The sequence below is a fragment of the Rana temporaria genome, chromosome 1, assembly GCF_905171775.1.
Source record: "Rana temporaria chromosome 1, aRanTem1.1, whole genome shotgun sequence".
NCBI lineage: Eukaryota > Metazoa > Chordata > Amphibia > Anura > Ranidae > Rana > Rana temporaria.
Window position 1 is genome coordinate 635,111,958 of NC_053489.1, and position 11,784 is coordinate 635,123,741.

Sequence of the window (11,784 nt, forward strand, 5' to 3'; positions counted from 1 at the left end):
CTGTGACGAGTGTGGAAGGAGAACTCTGATTGGCTCTGATGCAAAAGGGCGGAGCAAATAATCGCGCAATATTCCTATTGCCGAATATTCGCATTGCGAATATTCGGCAATATAAAATGATCGCTTCAGCTACTCGGCCCAATGGCTCTAATCATACCAGCAATGCTTTCAGACGTCTATGGAGATCACTAGGATGTGATCTGTTTTAAAAATGAAACTGTAAAAATCGCTCTGATGCGGAAGATCGGGGCGAGGAAAATAATCGCGCGATATTGCGTTTGCCGAATAATCGCATTGCGATCTTTCTGGAAAATTCAATGAACGCTTCAGCTACTCGGCCCAGGGTCTCTAATGATACCAGCAATGCTTTTAGACGTCGATGGAGATATCTAGGATGTGATCTGATTCAAAAAAAAAATTGTAAAAAATCGAATATTCGGAATTGCGAATATTCACCGCGAATTTCGAAATATAGCGCGATTTCTCGAATATGCTATATTCGAGTCGAATATTCGCAATGCGAATATTCGTGAGCAACACTAATAGTTACTTACCTTCTTGTGTTTTCCTTCCTTCTCATTCTTAGGCATGCTGTCAGGATGGCTCGTTTTACAACTGTCCTGTTGAAACAAACATCATGAGGCTATTAGTGATTTTTATGTGTTCATGTTCCATCTGACGAACATATTAACTTATTTTCTGCATAGTTTCTCAATGATAAGATATTGCAGAGCTGAACGTACAAAGAAGTATGACACTATATTTGTAATCTTATCTGAAATACTGCTAGTCACATGTTTACAACAAACCTTCTTGTTTTACATTTATAATTGAAGGCATCTGAGAAATATGAGATATACAGTATATGCCAAAATAAATAAGAGTAACCGCAAGAAATATCACATACTGGCAACTGCTCAATGGCTGAAACATGTTGAGAAAAAAAATGATGAGAATGATAAGTTAATAAAGCAATGATGGACACATCTGCCCAGGTTTGATTTGTCAGGGGTTCCACAAATCTTGCTCAAAGTTTGGTAAACTCAAAATTGGGGGAAAAGCCCATTAAAGTCTATGAGGGTTTCATTTGTTGTTAAATACTGAAATTTTTAAGGCTAAAGCCTCGTACACACGCTCGGTTTTCTCGGCCAGAAACAGCAAGAAAACTGCTGGCAGAGCTTTCTTGCCGAGTATACCGAGCGTGTGTACGAGGCTTTGAGGTTTCTCGTTGAGAAAACTGCCCAGAATCTAGTCGAGAACCTGGGGCCAGATCCACAGTGAGAGTACACCGGCGTACTTTCAAATTTCCAGCGTTGTATCTTGAGTTTGAATCCTCAAACCAAGATACAACGGCATCTGGGTTTGATCCGACAGGCGTACGGCTTTGTACGCCTTCGGATCGTAGATGCAATACTTCGGCGTCCGCTCGGTGGAGTTCGCGTCGTTTTCCGCGTCGGGTATGCAAATTAGCTATTTCCGACGATCCACGAACGTACGCACGGCCGTCGCATTCTCTTATGTCGTCTCTAGTCGGCTTTTTCCGGCGTATAGTTAAAGCTGCTTTTTTGCGGCGTATAGTTAGATTTGCCATGTTAAGTATGGCCGTCGTTCCCGCATCTAAATTTGAATTTTTTTTTTGCGTAAGTCGTCCGTGAATCGGGATGGACGTAAGTCATGTCTAAGTTTAAAAAATGACGTCCTTGCGGCGTCATTTCGCGCAATGCACGGCGGGAAATTTAGAAACGGAGCATGCGTAGTTCATTCAGCGCGGGGACGCGCTTCATTTAAATGAATCACGCCCCCTAATCGCCGATTTGAATTCCGCAGCCAGAGATACACTACGCTGCCGTAAGTTACGGCGCAAATTCGTTGTGGATTTGAAACAAAGCCAAGTAAGTTACGGCGGCGTAGCGTATTTTAGATACGCTGTGTCGGTGCCGATCTATGTGAAGAAAGAAGAAAGCCATTGTTGAAAGAAGGCCATAAGAAATCCTGTATGCAGTTTGCAAGAAGCCATGTGAGGGACACAGCAAAGAGGTGGAAGAAGGTGCTCTGGTCAGATGAGATCAAAATTGAACTTTTTGGCAAAAAATGCAAAATGCTATGTGTGGTGGAAAACTAATGCCGCATACACACGACCGTTTTTCAGGTTCTAAAAAATGACGTTTTTAAGGGTCTAGAAAAAACGCATTTTTTTTCAACCCGATCATTAAAACGGCCTTGCCTACACACGATCGTGAAAAAAAATGCTCTAACCAAGCGTGGTGACGTACAGCACGTACGATGGCACTATAAAGGGGAAGTTCCATTCAGATGATGCCACCCTTTGAGCTTCTTTAGCTGATTTTGTGTTAGTAAAAGACGATTCGCGCTTTTCTGTCTGTTACAGCGTGATGAATGTGATTCACGTCGTTAAAGCCCACACACGACCATTTTTTACCATGTTAAAAACATTGTGGAAAAATTAGAGCATGTTCGAAAAAAAATTGGCCATTTTTTAGAACCCGAAAAATGCTCTGAAGCCCACACACAATCGTTTTTAGTGACATTAAAAAAAAAATTAATTTTTTAGAACCCGAAAAACGGTTGTGTGTACGCGGCATTACACTGAACATCACCTCTTGTCCTCTTCTGCAGATATTTTGGAGAGACGTGGTAGTTGATGTTAGTACAAGTAGTGGGCTGGTGGTACCTATAGACCCACTCTTGCATTTGCTAGGGATGTGTGAGCCTATTGAAACCACTCACCATAAACGATTGTTCCTTCTTTATGTATTGTACTATGCTAGAAAATCTATCCTCCTTAGATGGAAGGTGTCGGATCCCCCTATGGTGCAAAAGTGCTGCTCCCTCATGAATAAAGAATTGTCGCTGTATAAGTTTACTTATCTTGGCCATAATTACCCTAATGCCGCATACACACCATCACTTTATGTGATGAAAAAAAACGACATTTTCTGTGAAGTAAAAAATGACGTTTTTGAAACTTCAATTTTCAAAGACGAAGTTGCCTACACACCATCGTTTTTCTCACAGTGTTCTAGCAAAGCGAGGTTACGTTCCACCACGTTTTTCCATTGAAGCTCGCTTCATAAGTAGCTTCTGGGAATGCGCGGATGAAAAAACGTCGTTTTAAACGACGTTTTTGCTACACACGGTCAATTTCTGTGAAGTAAAAGTTGACGTTTTGAAAAACGACACATAAAATTTAAGCATGCTTCAATTACGTCATTTTTTTTTCATCACATAAAACGAAATTTTATAATGTTAATGTTATTGAAATCCATTTCACAGACTCGCGTTCCTCCAGCATTGGATTCCTTTGGATGTCTTGGGATTCAATCTCATAATATTACAAAAACACAGAGCAAGTGAAAGCTGAAAGATTTCCCTCAGTCAGGTGCTCTGATCACAAATATGAACTGTAAACACATAGCTGTATAACTATCATCTGTCTCGAGTTTTGGTTCCAATGCTGATCTTAATTTTGGGAGTATCTGCACTCAGGGCCTCTGGCCAAGCAGACTCTATTATAACATATTGTACTGGCCCAGTGAACAAATCCCCCCAGCCCAGTCTTTTCAATGAGAATTCACAACTGTAAAACTTCTATAACTGCTTGAACAAAAAGATTGGATTGTCTTTCCCTTATTCCTATTTTAATTACCTAACCATTAAAACTAAGCTTCAGGTTTGGGTCCGCGTACACACGGTCGGTCCAAACCGATGATAACGGCCTGAAGTCCAGTTTTATCGGTCCAAACCGACCGTGTGTGCGGCCCATCGTTCTGTTGTCCTTTGGACAAAAATGATAGAACTTGCTTTAAAATCGAACCGATGGACGGCTGACTATCGGTCAAAACCGATGGTTAGTACACAAAAGCATTGGTTCAAAACCCGCGCATGCTCAGAATCAAGTCGACGCATGCTTGGAAGCATTGAACTTCGTTTTTTTCAGCACGTCGTGTGTTTTACGTCACCGCGTTCTGACCCGATCAGGTTTTGAACTGATGGTGTGTACACACATCAGACCATCGGTCTGCTTCAGCGGTGAACCGATGAAAACGGTCCGTCAAACCATTCTCATCGGATGGATCAACCGTGTGTACGCGGCCAATGTTAAAGGCACATGGCCTTGTATAGTTTTTTTTTTTATTAACACACAGCAAAGGTTACATACATTTATCAAGTCCAGTACATACAGTTATCCATCAGAATGTAAAATATACATCTTAAACAAAACAAACTTTCACATATTACATGCACCATAAGCAACCAAATTGCGATCTCGAATAAAGCAATTCGGACCACCAATGCACCTCATAACCTGGTAAATGATTTTCTCTCTTTTTTCCACCCCTAAAGAGTCAATAGTAACCTCAATATACTTGCACATGTCAGTGTATAAAATTCAAACAAAGAAAAAAAGAAGAACATAGAAAACAGTTTTTCCACCGAAAAATAGAACAGCCAAAAAACATCTTGTGTGCAACTTCTCTTACAACCATCCACTATCCTGACGATTCAACCTTAAAAAATCCACTACCCCCTCTAACGTCAGAATAGTCAACCAACCAGGACCCAACCTTTTTACATTTTTTGGGACATCCCCAGGCCTCATATGTCATGCAATAGAGTGGAATACATACTAAAGGGTTTTCCATGTTGGGGAGTACAAATTTGTCAGCAATGAACTTCGTCACATGAGACCACAAGGGCCTTACCTTGGAGCACTCCCACACCATGTGAATGAAAGTATTCTCGCCCAGCTGGCATTTATGACATAAGGGATAATCTCTCTTTTGCATACGGAATAAGCGTACAGTGGTATAGTATATCTGATGTAGATATCCTAGTTGGATCATCCAAATTGTAGAGGTGATAACCATAGTCAGGTACGTATCACGAACCTCAATCCACATCTCAGGCTGATACCAGGTCAAAATTAGGAACTTAGCCTGTGTGCATATCTGTCTATCTGTCTGGAGATCAGCTTTAAAGCTTTATCTCCTGTTCATGATCATTCCTGTTGATGTGATTATAGTTTTTTTTATGTTTAGATCTGGATCCATCATCTCAATTTGAATTCTGACTTTCAATATTAAAGTATCTAAGGTTAATGGTCCATATAATCAGTCTTCCAAGCTACAGGATGTTTTCTTGTTCTGTGCTCAGCACACAAGTTAAAAAGGTACAGTGTTTATCGTCGGAGACATCTCCTGCCATAAATTGGGCAGCCCATAAGGCTACCATATGGGGGAAGCTTATTCAGTTAGCGGCTAGGTCTAAAGGTAATCGGGACAGTACCATCAAGCAGCAGGAGATGGAGTTACAACACCTCCTAGATGAACAGAAAAATAACCCGTCCATAGACATTAGACACAAAATTGATTCAGCCAGATTGGCACTAAATTTGACCCTCACCACCCAGGCAGAAAAGTCCATTTGATGGTTAAAGCATAGATACTACACTATGGGAGATAAACCCACTACCCTGCTAGCCAGGAAACTAGTACCCCGGAAGTACTCCCCAACTTTACCCAAATTGAAACTGTGTAATGGGCAATTCAACCCAGAATCCGCAATTAATAACACGAGAATTCCAAGACTTTTTCTCGTCATTGTATCGCCAACAGGCCCAATTCTCGATAGAGAAAGCAGACAACTTTTTTCAAAATGTTCCTTTACCACAGCTCCAACGAGTTCATACCAAGCTTTTGGAAGGTGAAGTCTAAGAGCCAGAAATTAAAATTGCCATTAAATCTTTACATCCATTTAAGGCCCCTGGCCCAGATGGCTTTTATTACTACCGGAAATACTAAGAAATTCTCGTCCCCCACTTGTGCAAGTACTTCAATGACATCCGCAAGGGTAATAGCATCCCAGCCCATGAAAACACAGCATATATACATGTTATTCCGAAACCAGGGAAAGACATGGAGCTTGCTCCAATTACCGCCCAATATCCTTGATCAACGTAGACTTGAAAATTCTGTCCAAAATATTGGCCTGTAGACTAAACACCTTCCTTGCATGTTATATACACCCTGACCAGGCAGGGTTCATTCTTGGCCACCAGGCGTCTGACCAGACCAGAAGAATAATAGACATTATCTCAGCTATTCGATCAAATTTGGAGGGCTTTCTTTAGATATTCGGAAGGCCTTCGATTCCCTATGATGGGACTACCTTTTCTATGTCTTATCACGATATAAATTTGGTCCGCAGTTTTTGTTGACTCTAAAAGCCCTGTAAAGTTCACCTGCAGCATCCCTAATGATTAACAGCTACTCGTCCACTCTCCAATCCAACAGGGGACTCGCCAGGGCTGCCCATTGTCATCCTTATTATTTGTACTGGCCATAGAACCGTTAGCTATCAAAATCCGCAAGTGTACAGATATAAAGGGAATAGAATGTGGGGATAGAGAACACAAAGCCGCATTTTTCGTGGACGATATCTTATTGATGATCTCCGTGTCCATCACCACCCTCCTGAATCTCCATGCTATATTACAGCCCTTTTCTAGGCTCTCTGGCCTTTCAATTAATCAGGAAGAATCCAGAGCGTTGAATATCTCCCTACCGGATCGGATCGTTGAAACCCCTTTCAATCCTCTTACAAGTTTGCATGGGAACCCGTGGCCCTTCCCTATTTAGGTATTAATCTAACTTTCTCAATACATTCCCTGTACTCCCTAAATTATCCTGCACTCTACAAACGCTTAGGGGCAGACTTGACTAGTTGGCAGATACATCCTCCATCGTAGTTCGGCAGACTATACTCTAAAAAGATGAATATCCTTCCTAGGATTCTCTACCTTTTTTGTACGTTGCCTATTGCCTTGGTCAAAACTGACTTAATGAACTTTCAAAGGAAGCTACTTCAGTTTCTCTGGGGAAACAAGAGGCCTAGGGTGAACCGACGCACACTATAGACCCCAAATATGAAGGGGGGCTTGGAAGTCCCTGATATGCTCAAATATTTTTATGCTGGACAACTGTCCCAGCTTATCCGGTTCCACTCCTCCCAGCCTCCTCCATTATGGATGCAGATAGAATCGCAGTCATGCCCATCCAAATTGATATCACATATTTTATGATAACCAGCTCGGGACCGACCCCCTATTTTATGCCCCTCCCTCTCCCTTTCATTTAGTATCTGGGATAGATTATCTAAACCTCATTTGTTCAAATCTCTGCATGGCCCATTGGCTCCGTTGCTGCGAAACAAGGAATTCACCCCAGGCCTCACCCCTCATGCTTTCAACTGGTGGACAAATAAAGGGCTCCTGCACTTTGCAGACATTTGTGATCATAACGGCATGTTCACCAAACAGACCTTAATTGAAAAATACCAGATGCAGGACTCCGAATATTACCGGTTTGTTCAATTGAAACATTACCTGCACACATTGTCTCGTAAGAGCGACCTGACAACCATGACGCCCATGAAATACTTATGTCATAAATATGATAAAATTAGGGGCCATATTTCTGAATTGTACACTATCTTGATACATTCTTTGGTCAAACAAGCTTACATGGTCAAGTGGGAGCAAGACCTCCAAGAACACCTTGAATTAGAGGAATGGCACTTGATTGCCCAAGCGGCTTCCAAATCTCTTATTAACACCTATATTGTAGAGGTAAACTATAAGGTCCTTCTAAGGTGGTACATGGTGCCAACCAGGCTAGCCACATATGTTCCAGGAGCTTCTCCAAAATGCTTCAGAGGTTGTGGACAAGATGGAACGGCTTACCACATATGGTGGCAATGTCCCAAGGTGCGTAGATTTTGGATAAGGGTGTACAATTTTATTTATACCCTTACCCAGGTCAACCTCACTAAATCCCCTAAACAAGCCCTGCTGGGGCTAAAAGTTGATGCGGCCTCAAAAAAACAGGGGAGGTTTCTTACTTTTATATTCACCTCTGCCAGAATAACTATAGCCAGGAATTGGAGGTCAGCTGCAATCCCATTTGACCAGTTTAAGTATAAGCTCTCATGGCTCATGATGAATGAAAGGCTCTCAGCAGTCCTGAATGACAAATTAGGGGTCTTCGAAAAAGTTTTAGAGCCCTTGGATTAGTTACTTGACCGGTGATCCCCGTACGGCTCTGAGTTAAGGAGCCTTTGAGTGGTGGGAATCGGAGCTTGCGGTCTTCCCCCCTCCCACCTCTTTTCTCTCTATTTTCCTCTCAACTTTGTATTCTATTGGTTTTATAAGGAGTTTGACAAGTACTATCTGAGTTCCAAGACAGAGTTACCCAGTGTTCTTGCTGATATAAACAAATGTCAGGTACTCTGCTATTGCTACAATGTCTGTATAGTTCACTTTGGTTATTTCTGATGGGAAAATGCTGACAAAAACATTGAAATGACAGTCAAAACAAAGGGGATAACTATCCTTCTAATTTGTTAGCATGCCCTAATTGTATTACCAATAACCCATAATGTATTGGAAGTGCTAAGGTCATTGTAATTGTATTGCTATTTTGTACTTGGTATTCGGATCTTTATTGTTTACAAAATCAATAAAAACTATTGTAAAGAAAAAAAAGGTACAGTAAAAATATACCACCTTGATTCTGTCCTTGTTGCCTGTCTTTGTATCTTCAGATATAGTCTTTCCACTAACATATAGCATAAACATTCTCCAAATTTTACTCTAAAACCACTTACATTTCCCTTTTCCCCACCATAATATAATATAGCTACTGATACCAAATCTCACTTGCCTTATGATTTTTAACTAATAAGGTATACAGTATATCAGTGCAAAATTTGTATTTTTTTATTTAAAATATAACTCCCTAAGCAGCTGGAAAAGTACTGCCCACCCCAGGGAAGTCCAAATACAAATCTAAAACCAGTGCTAAAATATATCAATCTAGAATCAAAGTCTGTAGGGTCTTATGAACTCTCACCAGATCTAAAGTCTCTTCACATATATGGGTCAAATAAAGCCTGATGAACGAATCAATCAAGTGTGTTTTCTCCTTATTTCATCACCATCCACTCAGAACATGGTTCCATCCAATGTAAAAGTAACAACAACAAAAAAATATAATAATAATTTCTCATTAAACAGGTGTCCAGGGGTAAATTGATTATAAATGGGTGTTACTTAACAAAGAAACCCCCTCCCATTAATGCTGTCAGCAATGGTACCACATGGAAGAGAAATGTCACAAGTCCTAAGAAAGAAAATAATTTCTTTAAACGTGAAAGGTCAAGAATACAAAAAGATCAGCAAAGCTTTACTTCTCAGTCAGAATACTGCAGCAAAAGTGATACTAAAAAGTGTAACAGAGATGGGACTGCAACCATCTCACAGAAACTTCCAGGCCATCCATGGATGTTAACACCTCGACAGGATCGTCTTCTGATGAGGAGGGTTAAAGAAAATCGCCATGCAAGTTCACTGCAGTTGGCTAAAGAAGTAGAAGGCCAAACTGGGGTTATTGTTTCCCCGTGGCACAATATAGCGTACACTGCAGGGGAATGGCATGCAAAGGAAGCCTGTCCTAAAGACCATGCAAAAAAAGCCTGCCTAGAATTTTGCCAGGGCCCATGCTGAAAAAGAAGACGACTACTGGGACTCTGTACACTGGAGTGATGAGACCAAGATAAATGTTTTTGAAACTGATGGCTTCAAAACTGTACGGCGTTGCAAAGGTGAGGCGTACAAAAAAAATGCATGATGCCTACAGTGAAACATGGTGGTGGCAGTTTTCGTTCTGTGGGGCTGCATGGGTGCTGCTGTTGTCGGGGAGCTGCATATCATTGATGATATTATGAATTCACAGATGTACTGCTCTATATTGAAAGAGAAGATGCTACCATCACTCCGTGTCCTTGATCATCGTGCACATTTCCAACATGACAATGATCCAAAACACACATCCAAGGCCACTGTTGCATTTCTGAAGAAGAACGGGGTGAATGTGATTCACTGGCCAAGTTTGGCTCCTTATTTGAAACCAATCAAACACCCATGGGGAATTGTGAAGAGACAAGTTGAGCATCATTCTCCATCCACCATCCAGGCTCTAAAAAAAATTGTTCTTATAGAATGGAAAAAGATAGATTTTGCAAAATGTCGCCAACTTGTTCAATCCATTTCTAAAAGACTTGGTGCTGTCCTTAGAAATCATGGAGGTCATACAAAATACTAGATGTAGTAGTTTTTATTTTGGGGTGTATTCATTTTTGCATCAACTAATTTAAGTAAAACTGAAGATTGTGTAATCTAAGTTATATTATTAGCCTTACTTTCATGTAATGAGCTAAACAAATGTTTTATAAAACTCAGTTTTGACAACATTTTGGAAATTTTTCTTGTGTTCATTGAGATCTTAATTAAAATCCTACTTTTCATTTATGCTGAGCAATTTTCTTATAGCCTAGGCCATCTTTATGTAGAGCAACAATTCTTTTTTTCAGATCCTCAGAGAGTTCTTTGCCATGAGGTGCCATGTTGAACTTCCAGTGACCAGTATGAGAGAGTGAGAGGGATAACACCAAATTTAACACACCTGCTCCCCATTCACACCTGAGACCGTGTAACACTATTGAGTCACATGACATCAGGGAGGAAAAATGGCTAATTGGGGCCAATTTGGACATTTTCACTTAGAAGTGTACTCACTTTTGTTGCCAGCGGTTAGACATTAATGGCTGTGTGTTGAGTTATTTTGAGGGGACAGCAAATTTAGACTGTTATACAAGCTGTACACTCACTACTTTACATTGTAGCAAAGTGTAATTTCTTCAGTGCTGTCACATGAAATAATATAATAAAATATTTTCAAAAATGTGAGGGGTGTACTCACATAAGAGAACAAACACCGCTTTTTTTATTAGAGGAACAAAAGCAGCCATTGATGAATACAAAAGCAGCGTGATATTCATATATATATACAAAAATGTGAGGGGTGTACTCACTTTTGTGAGATACTGTATATGTATATTACTGATTGCCTTTATAATCGATACAGCCAAAAAATGTATTTTACCATACATGTTCAATATACTGTATATAACCAAGGTAGTTGATAAAATGCTTGAGCATAAGCCAGTCAAATGGATTTACTCCAACACAAACATCCAAGTCTTAAAAATAAACAATGACATTGCAACATTACCCACTCACCCCAAATATAAACACTTGAAGGGTTAGTTTATCCAAAAATTTGATTTCTAAAACAACTACAAATGTTCATCGATAGATATTGTACCCACCGGCTGGCTGGCTCCATTTGCTTCTTTCATTGTGCTATTTGTCCTTATGTTGTATGCCAGATGTAACAGAGAAAGCGACTAAGTGAGCCAAAAACACATGAAACAGATATTAATCATTAAACTCAGACTACTATTCTACCAAATATTGGCTGGACTGTATATTTTATAACGATAAATCATTAACAGTGCATAATCAATATAAAACAATTTATTTTATAGCCATTTATTTCCCAATTACATGGACTTCAGTTATGCAATATACTGACAGTTCATCTCACAAGTTCTTCATCATGTCAACGTAGCAGGAGCTAAGGTCAGAGACTTCAAGGCCTGAGTTCTTGATGGACTTTCTGTAAAATGGAACTCGGAAGTATAAAGTAGGGATGTCCCGATACCGATACTAGTATCGGTATCGGTACCGATACCAAGCATTTCCCCGAGTACTTGTACTCGGGGGAAATGCTCCGATGCCTCACCCGATACCTGGGCAGGCAGGGAAGTTGCAAGTCTTCTCTCCCCGTGCTGTCTTTTCCCCTG

The 11,784-nt window shown here is 40.5% G+C and overlaps 1 protein-coding gene across 1 annotated transcript in view; it reads right to left on the bottom strand.

The window, feature by feature from the left end:
• The window catches only part of SLC2A9 (solute carrier family 2 member 9), a 469,231-nt gene extending 457,895 nt beyond the window's left edge, over positions 1–11,336 (bottom strand). The window contains exons 1-2 of the mRNA XM_040335426.1: positions 11,248–11,336; positions 555–620 (exon numbers count right to left, since the gene is read on the bottom strand). Of these exons, the coding sequence (XP_040191360.1) occupies positions 555–620; positions 11,248–11,277 (96 nt within the window). The 5' untranslated portion in view covers positions 11,278–11,336. The remainder of the gene's footprint in view (positions 1–554; positions 621–11,247) is intronic.
• Between the last annotated feature and the right edge of the window lie 448 nt (positions 11,337–11,784).